The sequence below is a fragment of the Lonchura striata genome, chromosome 30, assembly GCF_046129695.1.
Source record: "Lonchura striata isolate bLonStr1 chromosome 30, bLonStr1.mat, whole genome shotgun sequence".
NCBI lineage: Eukaryota > Metazoa > Chordata > Aves > Passeriformes > Estrildidae > Lonchura > Lonchura striata.
In genome coordinates, this window is record NC_134632.1 from 1,198,957 (window position 1) to 1,217,255 (window position 18,299).

The window sequence follows — 18,299 nt, forward strand, 5'->3', positions numbered from 1 at the left end:
TGGAATGGGACTGTGGCGTGATAGAGCTTTGTGGTGGGGACAAAGCAGGAGGGACCTGTCATATGGGAAGAGCCAGAAGCAGCAACCTGGAATCCAGCTGTGGGTCACTCAGAAGGGTGGCTGAGAGATTTCAGAGTGTTGAGTTTTTTTGGGGGCAGGTTCTGTTGGAGGTGTGAGTGGGAGCACCTTTGGGCTCAGGAAGAGGCTGCCGAGTCTCCTCAGTGCCCCTCCATGCCTGAAGGCCTCACAGGAGCTCTGAGATCTCCCGGTGCTGCTCCCACACCCCTGTGGGGTGCTCAGGCGGCACTGAGGGTGGGCGAGCGCTGGTCTTGCCCCTGAAGCAGGGTTCAGGACCCCCGTGACCTGGGGAGCTGGCCCTGAGCTCTGGGCTCAGTGCTGAAGTTTCAGCACGGTCAGGGAGGCAGGTCTGTGTTCCAGGCACTGCACAGAGCTGTGCAGCTGAACATTGCGTTCCCCTCGGGGCTGCAGCCGCCTGGAAGCGGTGGAAGCAAAGGCGGAGCAGTCACAGAAAATGGGAACATCCTCCTCCTTCGGGGGAACCTCTCCTGCCTGCTCTGGCCACGGCTGGGACTCGGGAGTGTCTGGCCCTTGGGGAAGGTCAGCTGGATTTGAGGTATCTTCTCTCCCAGGGAGCAGGGCTTGAAGACTGGGCCCTGTTTGTCTGGGCTGTGGACATGGCCTGGAGGAACGAGCAGAGGAATGTGGGGCTGGGATCTGCCTCTTCCAGCAGTGGCTCAGCACAGCTTCAGCTCAGGAATTGTTTTTACCTTTTCATAACCATCATCTCTGTCAGAGCTAACAGCAGGAGACTGCTCCAAGGAGACAGCAGGCTGCTAATCCTGTAGCATCCCATGGAACCAAAACACCTGTGGTAAAAGAGAGTCCATTGAGCATCCTCAGAGGCAAGTTTGCCATCCTCTCAGGGGGGTGAGATGTATCCCCAGAATTTTCTGCTGCAGACTTGACTGTGCAGCATGAGGAGCCTTGGTTGGACTCAGTGGCTGCTGCAGCTTTTCCTGGCTGGGTGAGGATATTGAAGGTGCCCAGAGCGACACACGACATTTGAGGCTGATAACATCAGAGATGGGGAGCGAGCTGAGCTGAGCTCAGGGAATGAATCGCTCCGGGCTCCTGTTTTCCTTGCCTGGCTAGTTCCTGCAAATAGTGCTGGGGAACAGCAGAGGCCTTGGCAGGAGGATGAAAGACCAAGGAAGGGAGAATTGCTCTCCTGAGATAAGCTGTTGAGTGCCCCCAGCTCTGATGCCTCAGAACATGATTGCAATTAAGCCATTAAAACGCCCTTCTGATTCCCTGCAAGTCAAAGTGGTTTTTGTGCCAGCTGCCCTGGACCTCCTGGCATGGTTAGAGGTCAGTGGAGATGGTGGAGAGAGATGATTTACCAGCACAGAGGTGGGCAAGATAGTGCTGTGCTGCTGAAGCACGTCCCCCCTGGGTTTTTGGGCTCCTGGAACTTTGCTGATGCAGTTTGTGTGAGGTGTTTGGAGATGGAGAGGGTGGGAATGTGGCCAAGCTCAGTGCAGGCTCTGTGAATGGCTTTTCAGAGGAGCCTTAACTTGTGCTGGAGCTTGGGGAAGGTGCCAGTGTGAGCCCACAGCATCCAGCCCAGGACCTGCAGGAGCATCCTGGATGCAGCTGGAGGTACACTGGGCCTATGGGCGCTGTGGAGAGGTTGGTGTCTCCTTGTTAGGGTCACCTGGAGCTGGGAATCAGCCCCTGGCATTGCTCTTTTCTCTTGTCAGGGACTCGTTTATGGTGAAAAATTGAAACAAGCAGGAGGTAAAAGATGAAAAGATTAAATATGATCAACTCCAGGCTGAAGTAGGAGCTGACTTGGTGGAGGTGAAAGGAGCAATAAGGACATTTTCCCCCAACAGCTGGGATTGCCTGGCTCTGCCAGAGCTCCCTTTTCACTGCAGTTCATGGGGATTTGTCTGTCAGCATAATGACCCCAGTGTGGTCTGAGCAAGGTGGTTCTTTGGTCAGGAGTGGCTTGCAGGCAGGGGTGAGCGAAGCTGAGTTTTGCACCTTCTCCAGCCACTGCTGTGGTGTTGCTGGGGTAGATTTGGAATGCTGAGGCTGGTGGCTTACCCAGGTTTAGTGAACGTGGATGTGGAGATGATGATGGCAGAGCTCAAGGGCAGGTTGTGCTCCTCCAAATCCCTGTGTGCCATCACTGCTGCGTGTGGGCATCTGCTCTGCTGCCTCCCTGGAGCCTGCAGGTGCCCTTGGCAGCAGTCGCTTTCCCAACCCACGTCAGCCGCTCGGCGGAGCCTTAAACTCCAGCCGAGCCAAGCTGGGGGTGCCTGGAGCGGGAAGGGCACGGCGAGGGGCACCGGGCGTGTGGCAGGGCAGGGGGCTTGGCAGTGCTGTCCCTGGCTGTCACCTCACCCCGCCGTGTCCTTGTCCCGCTGGCATCGCTGCCTGCTGGGCTGCTCCACACCTGGCTGCAGACAGATCTCCCTGCTGCGGCATTGCTGGGCTCTGAGATGGGCTGAAGGCTCGGCTGTGGTTCCAGGGAGGTGAGTTGGGTGCCCATGGGGCTGTGCTGTGCCCGTGCTGTGCCCCTGCGGCTGCCGGCTGTGGCAGGGAATGCTAATGCAGGCGCTGCAGCTTTGCGGTGGCAGCGGGCTGGCTGCTGTGGGGGTGGCAGAGATGGAGCAGGGAAAAGCTGGGGAAGGGGGATGGGGCCTGTGGGGAGCTGCTGGCCCCTGCGAGGGTGGGTGTCCTCTCCAGAGCATCGTTCCTGCTGTCTGCAGTGGCCTGCGCACCGCTGACCTTGCTGCAGCCAGCTGCATCCCTGCCCAGCCCGTTCCCAAAGACCTGGCCCTGCCCCACTTTGCTCTGTGGTGACTTATCCCAGGTCCCTGCAGCTCTGCCAGGCCGGGTGATACCTTCCCCTTGGTGCTGTCAGGGGGATGAGACTGCCCTTGTTTGTCCTGACAGAGCTCCTGTAGCCATTCGTTTTTCCTGTCCCTTTAATTGAATTCCTTAGAGTGGCTGCTCATAAATCCTCTGTGCCTTTGTGAGCCTGTCTGGGGCCATGGCTACCACCTCCTGTCCTGCTGTTCTGCAGGCACCGTGCACCTGAATCTCCTCATTCCTTTGCCTAGATCTCCATTTCTTTGGTTCCCTGCTCTGAGTTTTTCTCTCTCATAATGAGGTGCCTGGGCTGGGATGAGTTGAACAGCTCATTGTCCTCTGTATGGATGTCCTGAGATAAGTCTGGCTTTCCCTGGGGTTCAGGAAAACCCTAATAAGTGGGGAAAAAAGCACAGGTGTGTTTGGAGTGGAGATGAATTACCAGGGATTGGGGCAACCTGGTGCTGTGTTAAATGATAGAATCCTAATTTTTTTCTCAGTTGCTCTTGGGACCTTCCCATTGTTTTGGTGTTTTGGAGGGTCTCCCTGATATCCAGAGGGGAGCTTGTGCCAGTGCCCCAGCACTGGGCAAGGCCGGAAGACACTTAATTGAATTGTTGAACCAGAGAGGGGAAAGAAAGGAGGTTTTGGGGGTTTGATGGGCATAAACTGTCTTCAAAATGATATGTCAGAGCCTGTGGCTTTTGCTTCCCTCTTTTCTTCCTGCATCCCTGAAGGGGGCTGGGTTTCCACTCTTCTGTCAGTCCTTTGGAGATGGGAGAAGAGTTGGATATTCATTCTTCCCAGTCTTCAGAAGCATCTCTGCCATCTTTTAATGGTGTAGGGGTGGAGACCCCCCATCCTGGGAACCCCCTTCCCACATGAGCAGCCAGGTCTGGGGTGTGGGAAGAATGCTGGAGCAGGAGCACAGTGTTTTGTTTTGGCCTTCTCTGAGATGCCAGGTTATCTTCTGCTGCTGGGGACTGGCCTACCACAATGCTTTCTCTGGGAACTGTTTTCTCTGTGCTTCCAGCCTGTGCAAATGCTGGAATGGGCTCCTGTGCTCCCTCCTAGATGCTGAGGCTGGGGTATTTCACTCTGGAAATCAGGTTTTCAAGGTCAGGTTGGAGTTAATCCTTTGTAAGTGAGGATCCCTTCTGCGTTACTCTTCTGAGAAGTTAGTGGGTGCCTCATCCCAGCTTTTGGAGCAGGAAATGTGTGGAACCTCAGCACTCAGCTTGAGGGATTTGGTTGTGCCTGGCTGTGTTTTTATCACCAGGAGTTTCCTGGGGGTGACAGTCGCATTTGCAGAGGGCTCGTTATGCTTCCTGCTGAGCCCTTTGATCAGAGCTGCTTATCTGGGGCCTCTGGCTCACCTTCACTCAGCACACAGTGCTGACGTTCCAGGTGACTGTCCTGGGACCTGCTGGTGGCCCCAAGGGCCCACAGTGCAGAGGACTTTGTGCCAGAACTTGTCCCAGAGTGAGACTTGGTGAAACCAAGGGTTGAGTCTGTAAGGGGCTGGGAGGAGAGTCAGGGAGCCCCACCAAGGAGGAGCATCATGGTGACACCTCAGCAGGTGGAGCCCCTTCCCAGGGCACTGGATAATCCCAGGGGCTTGGGCACCCTGAGCAATGCTGGAATCTACTCTGCACTATCCCTCTCTTCCCACATCATCCCTGCAGGCTTCCCTGGAACCCTTGGGAATGAGTGCTCTGGGACATCTTGGTTGATGGCCCAAAGGTCCAAAGAGGAAGCTGCTAGTTTGGAAATGGTTTGGTTGGAAGGGACCTTAAAGACCCCCCAGTTCCACTCCCTGTCCTGGGCAGGGACACCTTCCACTATCCCAGGTTGCTCTGAGCCCTGTCCAGCCTGGCCTTGGACACTTCCAGGGATGGGGCAGCCACAGCTTCTCTGTGCCAGATCCTCCCCACTCTGACAGGGAAGAGTTTGGGCTGTTTTTTGGCAGCTGCTCTCCCTCCATGGGTTCTGTGCCTCTGAGACAGCAGGATGTGGAAGCTGAGGCCAGTCCTGCCTTTTGGAGCTGCCCTCATTGCCCTGTTGACTTGGGCTGCTTGAACTGTGAATTTTAATTACACTTTGGGATCAATACGGTGGCCTTGGTAACGAGCTTATTGCTGCTGCAGAATCTGTTTACTTCAGGTTGGTGACAGCCAAAGGACTGAGGTGGCCGAGGACATGATGTTCCAGCTCCTTGAACAGGCTCCATTGTAATTCAGGGAGACTCCTGCAGCCCTCAGAGCTGGGTGCAGCCTCCCCTTGGCTGCCCCCACAGACCTGGAGCTGCCTGGCAGTGCCCGTTCCTGCCTGGCTGAGGAGCTGCCTGCGTTCAGGAGCCAGGGTTTGGGTGGGAGCTGCTGGAGCCTGCTTTATCTGTGTGCTGTGGGTGGAAGGGATCACTCCTTCTGGCCTTTTTCAGGGAGGAGAAGTGGGCAGCCTGCAAAAGGAGGCTCCTTGGGGCTTTGCCTTCCTGAAGTTCATGTTTTAGTGTCCTCCTTCCAGATGAGGGTGAGGTTCAGGCTGTGTCTGCTGTTTCCTGCCTCTCCTCCTTTCACCACCCAACAGGGAGCTCCAGATTTCACACATTCCTGCACTGTGGGGAGAGTTCTGCATCCAACGTGGGCATGTTTTGGAGCGAGAACATCTGGCTGATCCCTGTTGACCTTGGAGCTGTCGGCATCTTGCAGGCAGCACAGTGTCTCCTACATTAACTAATCCTTTCTCCAAATACTCTGTGAGCTTGCCATCTCCACAAAGAAATCACTTCCATCCCTCCTGGCTCCTTTAAAAGCAAGGGGCTTCATGAAATCAGCCCTGTCTGCAGGAAAAGGTTGGCTTTGCTCTGACACAAGTCTGATGTTTGTCCATCCTGGGGGTGATTCCTCAGGCTCCTGAGCAGGGAAGAGCCCATGCTGAAGCCTGAGGTTTCTCCTGCTTTGCCTCTCACCGGATGCATCAAAATCCAGGTAATTTCCAGGGCTGAAAACAGTCTATTGGTAAATGAGGAACGGGCAGCTCCAGTGGAAATAACATTGTGAGAGGCTTTGGGAATCAGGGCAGGGGGAGGATGGATTTCCAGTTTCCAGAACAGGCTGCTCCTGTTTCCATGCTGATCCTGTGGGGTGTTTTCCCTTAAAGCTGTGACACAGGGATGGAGGATCAGCTAAGGGTACCAGGGAATAGCTGGAACCTCTCCTCAGTGGGACTTGCTGTTTTGGTTTTTGGAAAGACCTGTAGAAGTCTTGGAATGCTGAGGTTCTTCAAGGCAGTGTGGGGGGAAGAGGAAGCAGGTGGGGTGCCAGGGAGAGTGATTCCTCCCCCAAAACACAGGGACTGCTTTAGGATTACAGAACAGAATTTTGGCCTTCTCAATTTTTTTTTTTTTTTTTTTTTTTGTGGCAAACCCTCCCTTCAGACCATGAGCTGTTGCTGAACAAACTGATTGACAGTGTTTCCAAGTGTTCCCTTGGTCTCATACAACCGTGCTTGGAGAGGCATTTTCTAATTAGTTTAAAAATTGATGCTAATTAAAGCTGATTCCCTCTCAGCTCTGACACACAAACACATTTCCATGGGCTTCCAGCTCTGCCAGCTGGCCTGCAGTCCTCAGATTGCCCCATAAGCTGCTGGGAGTGATTTAACCCACAGTCATGGAATAGGGGAATGGTTTGGGTTGGAAGGGTCCTTAAAGCTCATCCAGTTCCTCCTTCTGCCCTGGCTCCCAAGCCCCAACTTGGCCTTGGACACTCCCAGGGATGGGGCAGCCACATCTGCTCTGGGCACCCTGTGCCAGAGCCTCACAGGGAGGAATTCCTTCCCAATATCCCATCCATCCCTGCCCTCTGGCACTGGGAATCCATCCCCTTGTCCTTGCAAGGACATGACCTTGTATTGCTTGTACTGCAGTGTGGTAACTCCAATTAATACTGGTTTTCCTGCTGCCCAAGCACGTGCTGTGCCATAGGCTGGGCGGGCAGTGAGCAGTCTGGGATGGCTTTAGACCAGGTGCTGTTTGCCCATTCATGGAGATTATGGGGTGAACCTGTGAGACATGACCAGAGTTCACTTAGGGGTCCCAGACATTGGACTTGTGCTGTTCCTGCCAGGAAGGAGCTATCTCGCTGTGTTTCAGGAGATATCCTCCTGCTCCATCAAAGCCAGCCCCAAGCCTTTGCCTCGATTCCTGCAGTCCAAGGGCTGGATGCCTCCTTATCTGCTGGTGGGGAGCTTTCCCTCTGCTCCTGCTGGAGGCACACCTTTGACCTCCAGGTGTTTATGAGGCAGATTTATCCCCAGTTACTATTTAACACTCAAAATCACATTTCTTTTATTGAATTCCTCCTGTTTATTTTTCCTTTAACTGGCATTTACAGTGATTCCCATCATGACGGAAATCTTGAGGTGATTTCCCGCCTAGTAACCTTTGGAATGGGTCTCTTTCTTTCCTGGTGTTTCTTTGTCTCTGCTGAGTTTTGAGATTCATGTGGAAGTCCTTAATTCTCCTCTTGGACTCACAGAAACTTCGTTTGTTTTTTGTTTTTTTTTTTTTCACTCGGTACTTAACCCAACCAGCCTTTCCCTGGCAGTGCAGGATGGATATTGGGATCAGGGCTTGGCTGGTTTCTTTTGCCAGAACCTCAGTGCCCTTTTATTTCTTCACTGGGAACAGTGTAAATGTTTCCAGGTGGAGATTTGGCTGGGATTCCTGTTCAGGGAGTTGGTGGGGAGCGTGCCAGGCAGGTCTGTGCCTCTAGGGAGAGCAGCCTGCCCTGTGGACCCTTTGGGAGTGAGAGGTACAGATCCAGGAGCACCAAATTCCACATGGCTGTGCTTCCAGGAACAGAGCAGCACCATCAGTAAGCTCATCCAGCTGTGATGTCCAAATGGAGCACTTGGGTTTCTTCCAAAAGTTGGGGGAACCACCAGGAGAAAGTTCTCCTCTTGCAAAGGCCACACCTGGAGCAGAAGCAGGTCCTTTTTCCTGAGGGTTGTTTCACTTCCAGCTCTCACAGAGCCCTCGGTCCTCAGGCTGGGAGGACCAGGAGATCTTGCTGAGCAGCTCTCCTGCTCTTCCACCATCCCTGTGAATGGTGGGGTGAAGCAGTGGGAACTGCTGGGGAAAATCCTTCACCTGGCCGTGGGCTCTGCCTGGGGTTTTGTTTGCTGCTGGGAGGATTTGAACTGGGAATCTGGTGGTTCTTCCATGGGCTGGCCATAGCCTCATGTGAATTTGTGCAGCCCTTTGCCATCCAAGTTTGCACTGGCATGCGTGACCAGAGCTTGGAGGTGGGAAAATGGGATGGTTTGAGTCACAGAGCCAAATCCACCTCCAAAACCTCCCCTCCCCAGTGCTTTGGGGATGAGGATGGTGAGTTGTCCAGGTGAGAGTATTGCTGGTCCTGATCCCCAATCCCTCTTCTCCAAGTACCTTGTTTTTCCTTTCCTTCCATCCTTAGGAGTGCTGTGATCCCTAAGTACCTTTCCAGCCTGGATAACCTCCCAGGGAAAGAACCCTAAAACCATCCCTGTCTGCATTGCTGATTCCCACCCCAAAAACCCGTGTCCTGTTGGATTGTGGAGCAGGAGCTGTGTCCCCCTGTGTGTCCCCTGTTTCCAGCCTCATGGCTAGACACTGTCCTGTGGGAACAGGGGCTGGCTCTTCCAGCCTGGAAGTGGAGCAGAAGGGGGCTCAACACAGGGTAGCCAAGTCCTCTAAACAAACCCAGCACCCTGGCATGGCCACACTGGGAATGGGGCCAGCACAGGGGCCAGCACAGGGACACTGGGAGCACTGGGAACCTGCAGCTGGCGGGTTTGGGATGGTCTCAGGGAAGCAAACGTGGCAATAGCTCGGGGTCCCCTCCGGGATCTGAGTGGTTGTGAAAACAGCATGGAGGAGTTCTGTCCCTTCCTGAGGAGGTGGCTCAAGCAAAGCTGCTCCTCTCTCCTCTTTCTGCCCTGGAATGAAGGAGAACACTGGTTATCTGACTTTTTTCCTCTCTGCTGATGAGGCTGAAGGGCCTCATTCCCTGCGATGCCTCTGCCCTCCCTGGACACTGTGACGAGTTGCTTCTGCAAATCAGTGGATTAAAACAAGTTGTCCTTTAGAAATGCCTGACCCAGCTCCTTCTCAGGAAAAGCCAACATATATCTGTCCTTCTGCAGACAAGGAATCCTTGGAGACTGAAACCTGAAGGTGCCCATCTCCAGGTGGGCAAAATCCAGCCCTGCTCCGAGCTGCTGCTCCTGTCTCATGTGGGAGCAGGGCTAGTGAGGAGGAGAAGGAGGATGCTTGTTTGAGCTGTAAAACATTCCTTGTCTGGCTGAGTTTCCAGGAATGACAAAAAAATGATGAACTTAAAAGACAGGTCACGTCAGGGCTGCCTTGGCAGCGTGGGCATCCAGCAGTGCCCTCCCAGCCTCTGCCAGGGAGTTTTTGTTTGGGAGAATGTACTAAATAAAGGGAAGTGGCTGCACTGAATAGTCCTGATCCCTGCTGGTTTTCTGCAGCCAAAGGAAAGGTCCCAGGACTCTGGATCCTTCCAGGCTTTCTCCTGGGAGGGCAGAAGTGGGTTGCAGAGACTCTTCTGCTTTAGAGGTGGTTGTGTGGCTGTAGGAACGTGCTCTGCTCCCATTTTGCTGTTCCTCCCTGGGCGACTGTGCTGTGTCCTCACATCCATGGATGGCAGGCTCAGAAGTCTGGAGGATTTTTAGATGGTTCATTGCTTCCTGCTTATCTTGGGTGATGTGTGGAGCCTGCTCCTGTCCCTGCTCCACTTATCCAGGACAGAAGTGGCTGGGAGGACACTTTTCCTGTGGCTGTGTTTGAGTCGATGCTCACGTTTTCCCTAATTATAAATAATAATAATAATAATAATAATAATAATAAAAGGATTGCTGAAGCAAACCTGGGGATGCTAGGAATAGAGCCTGGAGCTGCTTCCCAGCCTGTGTTCTTTCCCCTGTGGAGCCTGTGCATTGATGAGCCGTGTCAGCTGTGAGTTGGTGGATGCTTTCCAAAATCTCTGTTCCTTCCACAATCTGCTCCTGCTCTCCCCCAAGGCTGCATGGGATGCAGTCAGGGATGTGTAGCACAACAAAGGAGCTTAAGCGACCTCTCTGGAGCTGTTCTGGGAATGGAAGAAGTGTTAAAGTGAAAAGTGGGATTGTCCTCTGCGAGAGGGACATGCTGGGCTCATCTGTGCCTGGGGTAAATCCAGCTGCGTGTACAACTCCCTTTCCCTGGAGTCAGGGAGTGGAATTTTCTTACTCTGTCAGCTCCAAAAACTGCTCTCCTGGCTGACCACTGGGAAAGTGCTTGGGATCAGCCATGGAGGATGGCACACCCTGCAGTCATGAGCTGCCCGTTTGGTGGGGTGGTACCAATCCAGACCTGCAATCTGTTTGTCCTCCCTGTGTTGTAATAATTAAACAAAAGAGGCTGTGCATGCTGGGGACACTTGAGCTGCTGGGTTTGGTGCTGCCCCACCAATGTTCTCAGTGGATTTATCCTTGTGCCCTAGAGAGAAGCTTGTTCAGGCTGGTCTTCAGATTCCTGGAGGTTTGGGATGCTCTGGACAGTGTGGCCAAATAGGGTGGACAGTGCTCCCTCAGCTCCAGCCCTGGAAAGGGTGGTTTGAGCTGAACATGAGCAGCTGTTGTTGGGAAATGTCAGATCTGCCTGGGAATGGGCACAGTGGCAGTGGATTCCCAAAGGGACAAAATGTCCTTCTGGCTTGGCTGGCTTGACTGGGAGCAGGAATGCCCAACGATGCTCTGGAAGAACTTGGCAGGAGATGGTGGATCCTGCTGTTTTTCTGCAGAACATATCCCAAAATCCCTGCTGTTCCAAGTGAGGAACTGCTCATTTGGCCCCTTTGATCTCCAGCCCCATCTTCTCCTTTTCCAGGCAGTGATGCTAAAAACCCCTGGCTTCATTCCTGCGCAGGGAAATGGGTGCTGTCTTGTTTTCCCTACTTGACCACGAATTTCTGGGATGAAAAAATATTTTCCTTGCACTTCAACCCTCGTGCTCCACCCGGTTGGAAAAGCTGCTTCCAGCAGGATGAAGTTTGGGATGCAAAGAGAGGGAGAGCTGGACAGCCCCGATCCCGCTGAGCGCTGAGCCGCAGCCCCCGGCTGGCCGGGAATGCCGCCCATTCCGGTTCCCATGATGGGCAGAGGGATTAGGAGATTTTCTCTGGCTCCTTAATGCAGCTCGAGCTGCTGCTGGCACGTGGAGGGCACTGCTCACTCCCCTCTGCCCAGCGCCGTGCCCGACCTGCCTGCGCTGCCGCCCCGCTGCCCGCACAGCGGTAACTTCCCCGGCTCAGGGGGGTGGGATGTTCGGGTGCTTCCTTGGGTTTGGCTGCTGTTCGTGGTGTTTGATGATAATTTTAGCCAGGGCAGATTTTGCTAAGCTGGGGAGTTCAGCTGAGCCCTGGTAAAGCCACGGCAGGGATTACTGGGGGTAATTCAGCACTTGGTTTGCTTAGCACTTGCTTTTTCTCTCCCCTTGGATTCAATCCCTCATTCCCGTGTTTCTAAACCTGCTGTTTCTCTTGCAGGGTGGGGTTGTGCCTCAGAGCTGGCTCAGCATTCACAGCTGGAGGCCTGAAGGGGAGGTGGATTGTGGTGTGGGATGTTGTGGGACTGGGAAGTGCAGCATCCCTCTATCCCATCCTCCCTTTTCCACCGCATCCCAAAGGAACTTTGCTCTGTGAGACCATCCAGGCAGCAATTCCGTGAAGGGAATTGCCCTGTCCTGGAGCACACGCATCCTGGATGCTGCAGGACAGACCTGCACCCTGGGCTGAAGCAGTGTGCTTTATGTTTTTTCCCTCCTGGGTCACCTCTTCCCTGGGAACCTTTCCCTGAGATACAGACAATTCCTCAGCTAACACTTTAAGCTGTTTTAATGCCAGCAGCTGTTTTATGGGGAATGTTTTTTATGCCCTTGGGTTTGATGAGCTGCCAGAGGAAGAGCTCGATGTGAAGGCATGGAAATATCTTGTGTCCTGAAATTGCTGATACTTTTTCCTCCTTGGAAGTGCCCATGAGCAATACACTGGCATGGAAGTGGCACAAGCCTATCCCAGGCTGTGTGGGGAAGATTGATCCGAGGAATAGACCTTGAACAAATTCCAGCAACATCATTCCTTGTTGGGAGTCCTGCCAGCTCCTGCCACACTCCCTGAGCACAGTATTGGTGCCTGCCTGGAAGTGCTTCTGCCTGTCTTGTCCCTGGAACCAACTTCCCTGTGGGGATGGGGTTGTGGTGGCCTCCGGGTCCTCCCTCTGCTCTCCCATGGGGGTGGAGGTTTCAGTGCCCTCCTGGTCCTCCCTGTGATTTCCCTCAGGGATGAGGGTTGTGGTCTCCTCTGCACCCCCTCCCTCTGCTCTCCTGTGGGGATAGGATTGGGATGCCCTCTGGATCCTGCCCTCTGCGCCCTCCCTCTGCTTCCCCGTGGGGATTGAGGTTGTGGCGCCCTCTGAATCCTCCTTCCGCATCAAGTGACCTCAAACAATCACAAAACCAAACCTTCTATCTCCATTGATCCTTTCTATTCCTTCCACTAATACAAACTAAAGCAGTTTGCATCAGAATCCAACTGGAGTCTGCTGGGAAGTCTAGTCAGGGAAGCTGTGATGTGTCCAGGATGGAGGAGCTGGCTGGAAACCCTGCAGCAGCAGCACCCACAGGATTGCCTGGGATGTTTGGCTGGGTGTGCTGATGGATCTGATCTGTGCCAGTCAGTTCCTGGAAGAGATGCTGGAGTGCCACATCATCCCTCCTGCCCTCCCTTGGAGTGAGCCATAGGTTTCATTCCCCCTTGTTCCTTCTCAAGTGGAATCCCATGCTGGTTTTGGCCCATCTTCTGGGATTCTGTAGGATTGTGGCAGCGTTTTCCAGCCCCAAAAGCTGTACCGGTGCTGCAGCCACCCCAGCTCCAGCCTGTGCAGATTCCTCCTTTCTGGAATGGATCATTTCAAGTAAATAGTTTAATTCTTCTCCCCTCCAAAGGCTGTCTCCTGCATCAAAGCTTTCAGGGTGCTTTTGGGATGGCTGTGGCACTGAAAGCCCCTCCTTGTGACTGCTCTGGGCTGTCTCTTTCCATCATCTTCATTTCTCTAGGTCTCCTCTCAAGGTCTCCTGGGTCTCGGGGATGCTTTGTTAATCCCACTCCCTGCCATGACGTCTCATCCCTGTTAAATGGCAAAATTAAATCCTGCAGTGATGTGATGGGAGTGGAGGGGCCGTGCTGGGGTTCTTTGTCAGGGTCTCCTGCCTGCAGCAGGGAGGGGGCTGCAGGCTGGGATTGCTGGTGCTTTCCCTGATTCCCTTTCATCTCTGTTGCCTTTCACTGGCAGGAGCAGCAGTAAGGCCCTTTGCTGGCTGCTCATTTGGGGTGAGCACAGCAGCTGAGCAGTTTTGGGTTATTTTTCCTCTCTTTTTGGCCCAACACAGTTAAATTTGATGATCTGATAGAAGGTGCTGGAGCCTTGAGTTGCCTCTGGCTGAGAGAGGTGGCTGTTTTGGGGGTTTTCTTCCAATGGAAACATCTTGTCCTGCAGAGGAGGCTGAAAGCCAATGCAATGTCAACTTCTTTTTGTTGAAATGTTCTCTCTTGCTGAGGTTTTTTCCTGTGCTTTTAGTGTCAGTTTTGGAAGGATGTGTGGTGTTTTTAACCTGCGGGATGCTCTGCTCCTGGGAAGAGCCTGGAAGCACCAGGGAACTGTTGGGACCACCCCAACTTTCTTGCTGCTACATTTTTGGGCAGAAATCTGCTGAGATTGGTTGGGGCAGGGGCTGTGGGAGCAGGGGCTCTGCCTCCTCATGGGATGTGGGTTGTACAAGGAGTGCAATTCCTGAAGGAGCCTTGGGGAGCTGGGAGGGGATTAAAGGAGATGTTTCAGGGTGCTCTTTTTATCTTCAGCTGTTGTGTGAAATTCGCAGGGTGACAAAAACCTGGTGGCAGTTGTTTCGGGCAGAGGAAAGGATTTAATTTTTGGCATCTGTAGCCTTGTATTTGGTGATGCTAATTTTTGTGGACTGAAGGGTTCTATGTGTCCCTGTAGGTTGGGACATGTCATGCCCTAAGGATCACCTCCTGATTTAGCACTTCTTTCCTTTGCTTCCAGCAAATCCAATTTGCAGATGACATGCAGGAGTTCACCAAATTCCCGACCAAGACGGGCCGTCGGTCCCTGTCCCGCTCCATCTCCCAGTCTTCCACTGACAGCTACAGCTCTGGTAGGTGCCAGGTCCTTGTCCTCACATATTCCTCTCAAAAACCCAGCATGGGTGCTGCAGTGAATGTGCTGCTCACAGCCTGTGGCAGGAATTGTGCTGCTGTTTGTACTTGGATGCTGAGGGAATGATTCCAGGCATTCCCAAAGCTCAGGCATTGATTGCCAGTTGATAATTGTTACCTCTGGACTGTTTTAGAGAAAAAGAGTACAAAATTCCTTCAGGGCATTGGCTTTTCCTAGGAAATTGGTAGTTTGAGCCATGAGTGAAAGCTGGGAAGGGAAATGCCGGAGCTGACCCTAGGTCGGGGGTGGCTCCGTGTGCTGGAAAAATCTTCTCCTCCAACCCGAACTTCCCAAGAAAGGCTCAGCAGTCTCTGTTGTTGGGTCTCAAGGCAGTTTATTGCAAGTTATCTAAAAGATTTTCTTCTGGGGCTGCTGTGGTTTGCTCACAGCTCAGGCAGAGGCACACACACACCCTGACATCCTCTCTGACCCCGACTGCTTCTTCTCTCCCACCCAGGGCTGCTGCTGTCTTTTATATGGTACATTACGTGTGACATGGTTACAGTTTTCCCCAATGCCTATTACCTATATTAAATGGTGCTTTTCTATCTTTTATATGGTACATTACGTGTTACATGGTTACAGTTTTCCCCAATGCCTATTACCTATATTAAATGGTGCTTTTCTATCTTTTATATGGTACATTACGTGTTACATGGTTACAGTTTTTCCCCAATGCCTATTACCCATATTAAATGGTGATTTTCTACTCTAAACCAATCTGTGAGTGCCAACATCACCAAGAACATGGAGGGAAGGAAGGAGAAAGAGGGAGGACAGGGCAGGCCCAGATCCCAAATCCATCTTAAACCCTCTGACCCCCATGTACAAAACCAAAACCCCCCTGTACAGCACTCAAAAATTCTTCCCTCTACTTTGTGACTACTTCTACTATAATATCTAAACTTTTGTGACTTCTTGTTCTTCCTGCAAGGTTGGTAAATCATTCCATGGCTCAAACCCAAAATCACAGCTGTTTCCAGCTGTGCCAGGGTCTCAAATGCTTCTGACCTGGACCCGGAACATCCAAAAATGTCTGAGGGACATTTTGAGTTCAGACAGGGAAGCAGAGCAGAAAGCTGAAGGGTAGGAAGTTCCTGGATTCATAAGGCCTGCCATAACACTCATTCATTCCTCTTTTGGTTTAGCTGCCTCGTACACAGACAGCTCTGATGACGAGGTGTCCCCCCGGGAGAAGCAGCAAACCAACTCCAAGGGCAGCAGCAATTTCTGCGTGAAGAACATCAAACAGGCCGAGTTCGGGCGCCGGGAGATTGAGATCGCCGAGCAGGGTACAGAGCACAGCGTGGGGCTCCTGGGGCTTGGGGCAGGTCCTGGAGACCAGCAGCTGAGCAGTGGCAATTCCCACTCCTGCTGCAGCCTTGGATACCCTGTTTTCCTCCTCCAAAATCAGGGAGGAGCGAGATGTGCCTGCAAATGCTGTGCCCCATCCCTTTTCTAGCAGGAGCAGAGCTCTTGCAGGGTTTAATGTTTTGTTGGCTTTGGATGGACAAGGATTTTGTAACACCTTCAGAGATATGAAAGCTGAAAATCCCACCCCTTCCTGTGGGGGTGGTAGGAAGCTGAATTACCATTTCCAGGGGGGTGATTGGGTAACTCTCCTTTTAGAAGGGGAAGACAACCCAGACACATGTAGAGCAGCTCTTCTGAGTTGTGGCAGCTCTGTTTTCAAGTTCAGGTGCTTCACCTGCTGTCACAGGGCTGGTGAATGTCCTTAGGAGCCTTCCCCAGGCCTTGTTAGTCCCAGACCCCTCCTTGCCTCTCTCCTTATCCCTTGGTCAAGTGACAAATGACACTGGTGTTTTGGTCCTGTTTTGCCAGGCCAGGGATGAGGAGCTTTCTCCCTGCCTGTGTAACAGCTTCAGTAGAAATTTTGGGGCTTGGAGGTATCCTGGGAGGCCCTGAAGGGAGCGGAGCTGTGGTAGAGAGGGGACCCTGCAGATTGAACCAGCATTAAAACCTCTCTTCCTTTTGCAGACATGTCTGCTCTGATTTCACTCAGGAAACGAGCTCAGGGCGAGAAGCCTTTGGCTGGAGCTAAAATTGTGGGCTGTACCCACATCACAGCACAGACTGCGGTGAGTGGCTGCTTATGTGGGGGCCTGGGCTGGGACATCAGCTTTCCATGGGGAAGAAAGTTCTTTGTCTCTTTGGGATGAGAGAAGAGATAAAGAACCCCAGCATCCCAGTTGAGTTTGGATGCATTTTGGAAAGGTTGTGCTGGTGATATTTCCCCAGGGCAGCATTTGGTTCCTGTGCACATCACTGCTGCCCCAGGCCTGCTCTCGTGCCAGGGGCACCCCTGTCCCCGGGGTTATTCCTGACCCCTGGGTTATCCCTGACCCCGGGGTTATCCCTGACCCCGGGGTTATCCCTGACCCCGGGGTTATCCCTGACCCCGGGGTTATCCCTGTCCCCTGGGTTATTCCTGACCCCTGGGTTATCCCTGTCCCCGGGGTTATCCCTGTCCCCGGGGTTATCCCTGACCCCGGGGTTATCCCTGTCCCCGGGGTTATCCCTGTCCCCGGGGTTATCCCTGTCCCCGGGGTTATCCCTGTCCCCGGGGTTATCCCTGACCCCGGGGTTATCCCTGTCCCCGGGGTTATCCCTGACCCCTGCATTATCCCTATCCCCAGGGTTATCCCTGTCCCCGGGGTTATCCCTGTCTCTGGGGTTATCCCTGACCCCGGGGTTATCCCCGTCCCTGGGGTTATCCCTGACCCCCGGGGTTATCCCTGACCCCCGGGGTTATCCCTATCCCCAGGGTTATCCCTGCCTCCCGGGGCACTCTTGACCTCTGGGTTATTCCTGAACCCCGGGATATTGCTGGTGCTTGGGGAACCCCTGACCTCTGGGGCACTCCTGATCCCCAGGACATCCGTGATCTCCAGGTTATCCCTGACCCCCAGGGCACCCCTGGGGCACCTCTGGACAACTCTGTCCCCTGCGCCACTCCTGTCCCCTGGGGCACCCTTGACCCCTGGGTTATTCCTGAACCCTGGGACATCGCTGGTGCCTGAGGCATCCCTGATCCCCAGGACATCCCTGATCTCCAGGTTATTCCTGACCCCCGGGGCACGCCTGTCCCCCCGGGCACCCCTGGGGCACCCCGGCCCTCTGGACAGCTCTGACCCCCGGGGCATCCCTGGCACCTGCCCACCTGGGCATCACCTTGACCCCTTGGTTACCCCTGACCCCCAGAACACCCCTGACCCCCAGAACACCCCTGGCCCCCAGAACACTCCTGGCCCCCAGGACACCCCTGACCCCCAGAACACCCCTGACCCCGGGACACCCCTGACCCTGCCCACCTGTCCCGCAGGTGCTGATCGAGACGCTGTGTGCCCTGGGGGCGCAGTGCCGCTGGTCTGCCTGCAACATCTACTCCACCCAGAACGAGGTGGCGGCTGCCTTGGCAGAGGCTGGTGAGTGCAGCCCCTCCTGCCTCACCCAGGGGAAATCTCCCAGGGAAATTCATATTTCATTTGTATATTTTGTTTTATATTTGTGTATGCTTTAGTCTATATTTATATACATTTTATATTTGCTATTTTATAACAAGATAAAATTTTATATTAAAAATTATAAAATTATAATTTACATTTAGAAATATTTTATACTAGGCATATATATAAATATAAACAAATATTTAAATTATATATATTATATATATTGACATTAAAGATACAACATAAATATCTGAATACACAGGTAGATATTTATTAAATGCTTATAGATACATTTTGTATCAAATAAAATAGATATAAAGTATAAAAAAATAAAATAGATAGGAATATATATAAAATGATAAAAACATAAAATATATTTAAATTGTATATTTAACCATATTTTAATTATATTGTATTTATTTTTATACTGTTTAAAATTAAACAGTTAATAGTAGTATTGCTACATTAATTACTACTAATAGTATTACTACAATAATCACTACTACCAAGTTATTGCTAGTATTGTTTTCTTATTATATATTTATTATTATTTCTTTGTTTTTTATTATCTATTTTATTGTTTAAAATTTT

General features: G+C 52.5%; 1 protein-coding gene across 2 annotated transcripts in view; it reads left to right on the top strand.

The window, feature by feature from the left end:
- The window catches only part of AHCYL1 (adenosylhomocysteinase like 1), a 29,425-nt gene that overhangs the window by 1,561 nt on the left and 9,565 nt on the right, over window positions 1-18,299 (top strand). For both annotated transcript variants that reach the window (XM_021527639.3, XM_021527638.3), the window contains exons 2-5: window positions 14,065-14,176; window positions 15,387-15,530; window positions 16,237-16,337; window positions 17,582-17,684. In XM_021527639.3, the coding sequence (XP_021383314.1) occupies window positions 14,065-14,176; window positions 15,387-15,530; window positions 16,237-16,337; window positions 17,582-17,684 (460 nt within the window). The remainder of the gene's footprint in view (window positions 1-14,064; window positions 14,177-15,386; window positions 15,531-16,236; window positions 16,338-17,581; window positions 17,685-18,299) is intronic.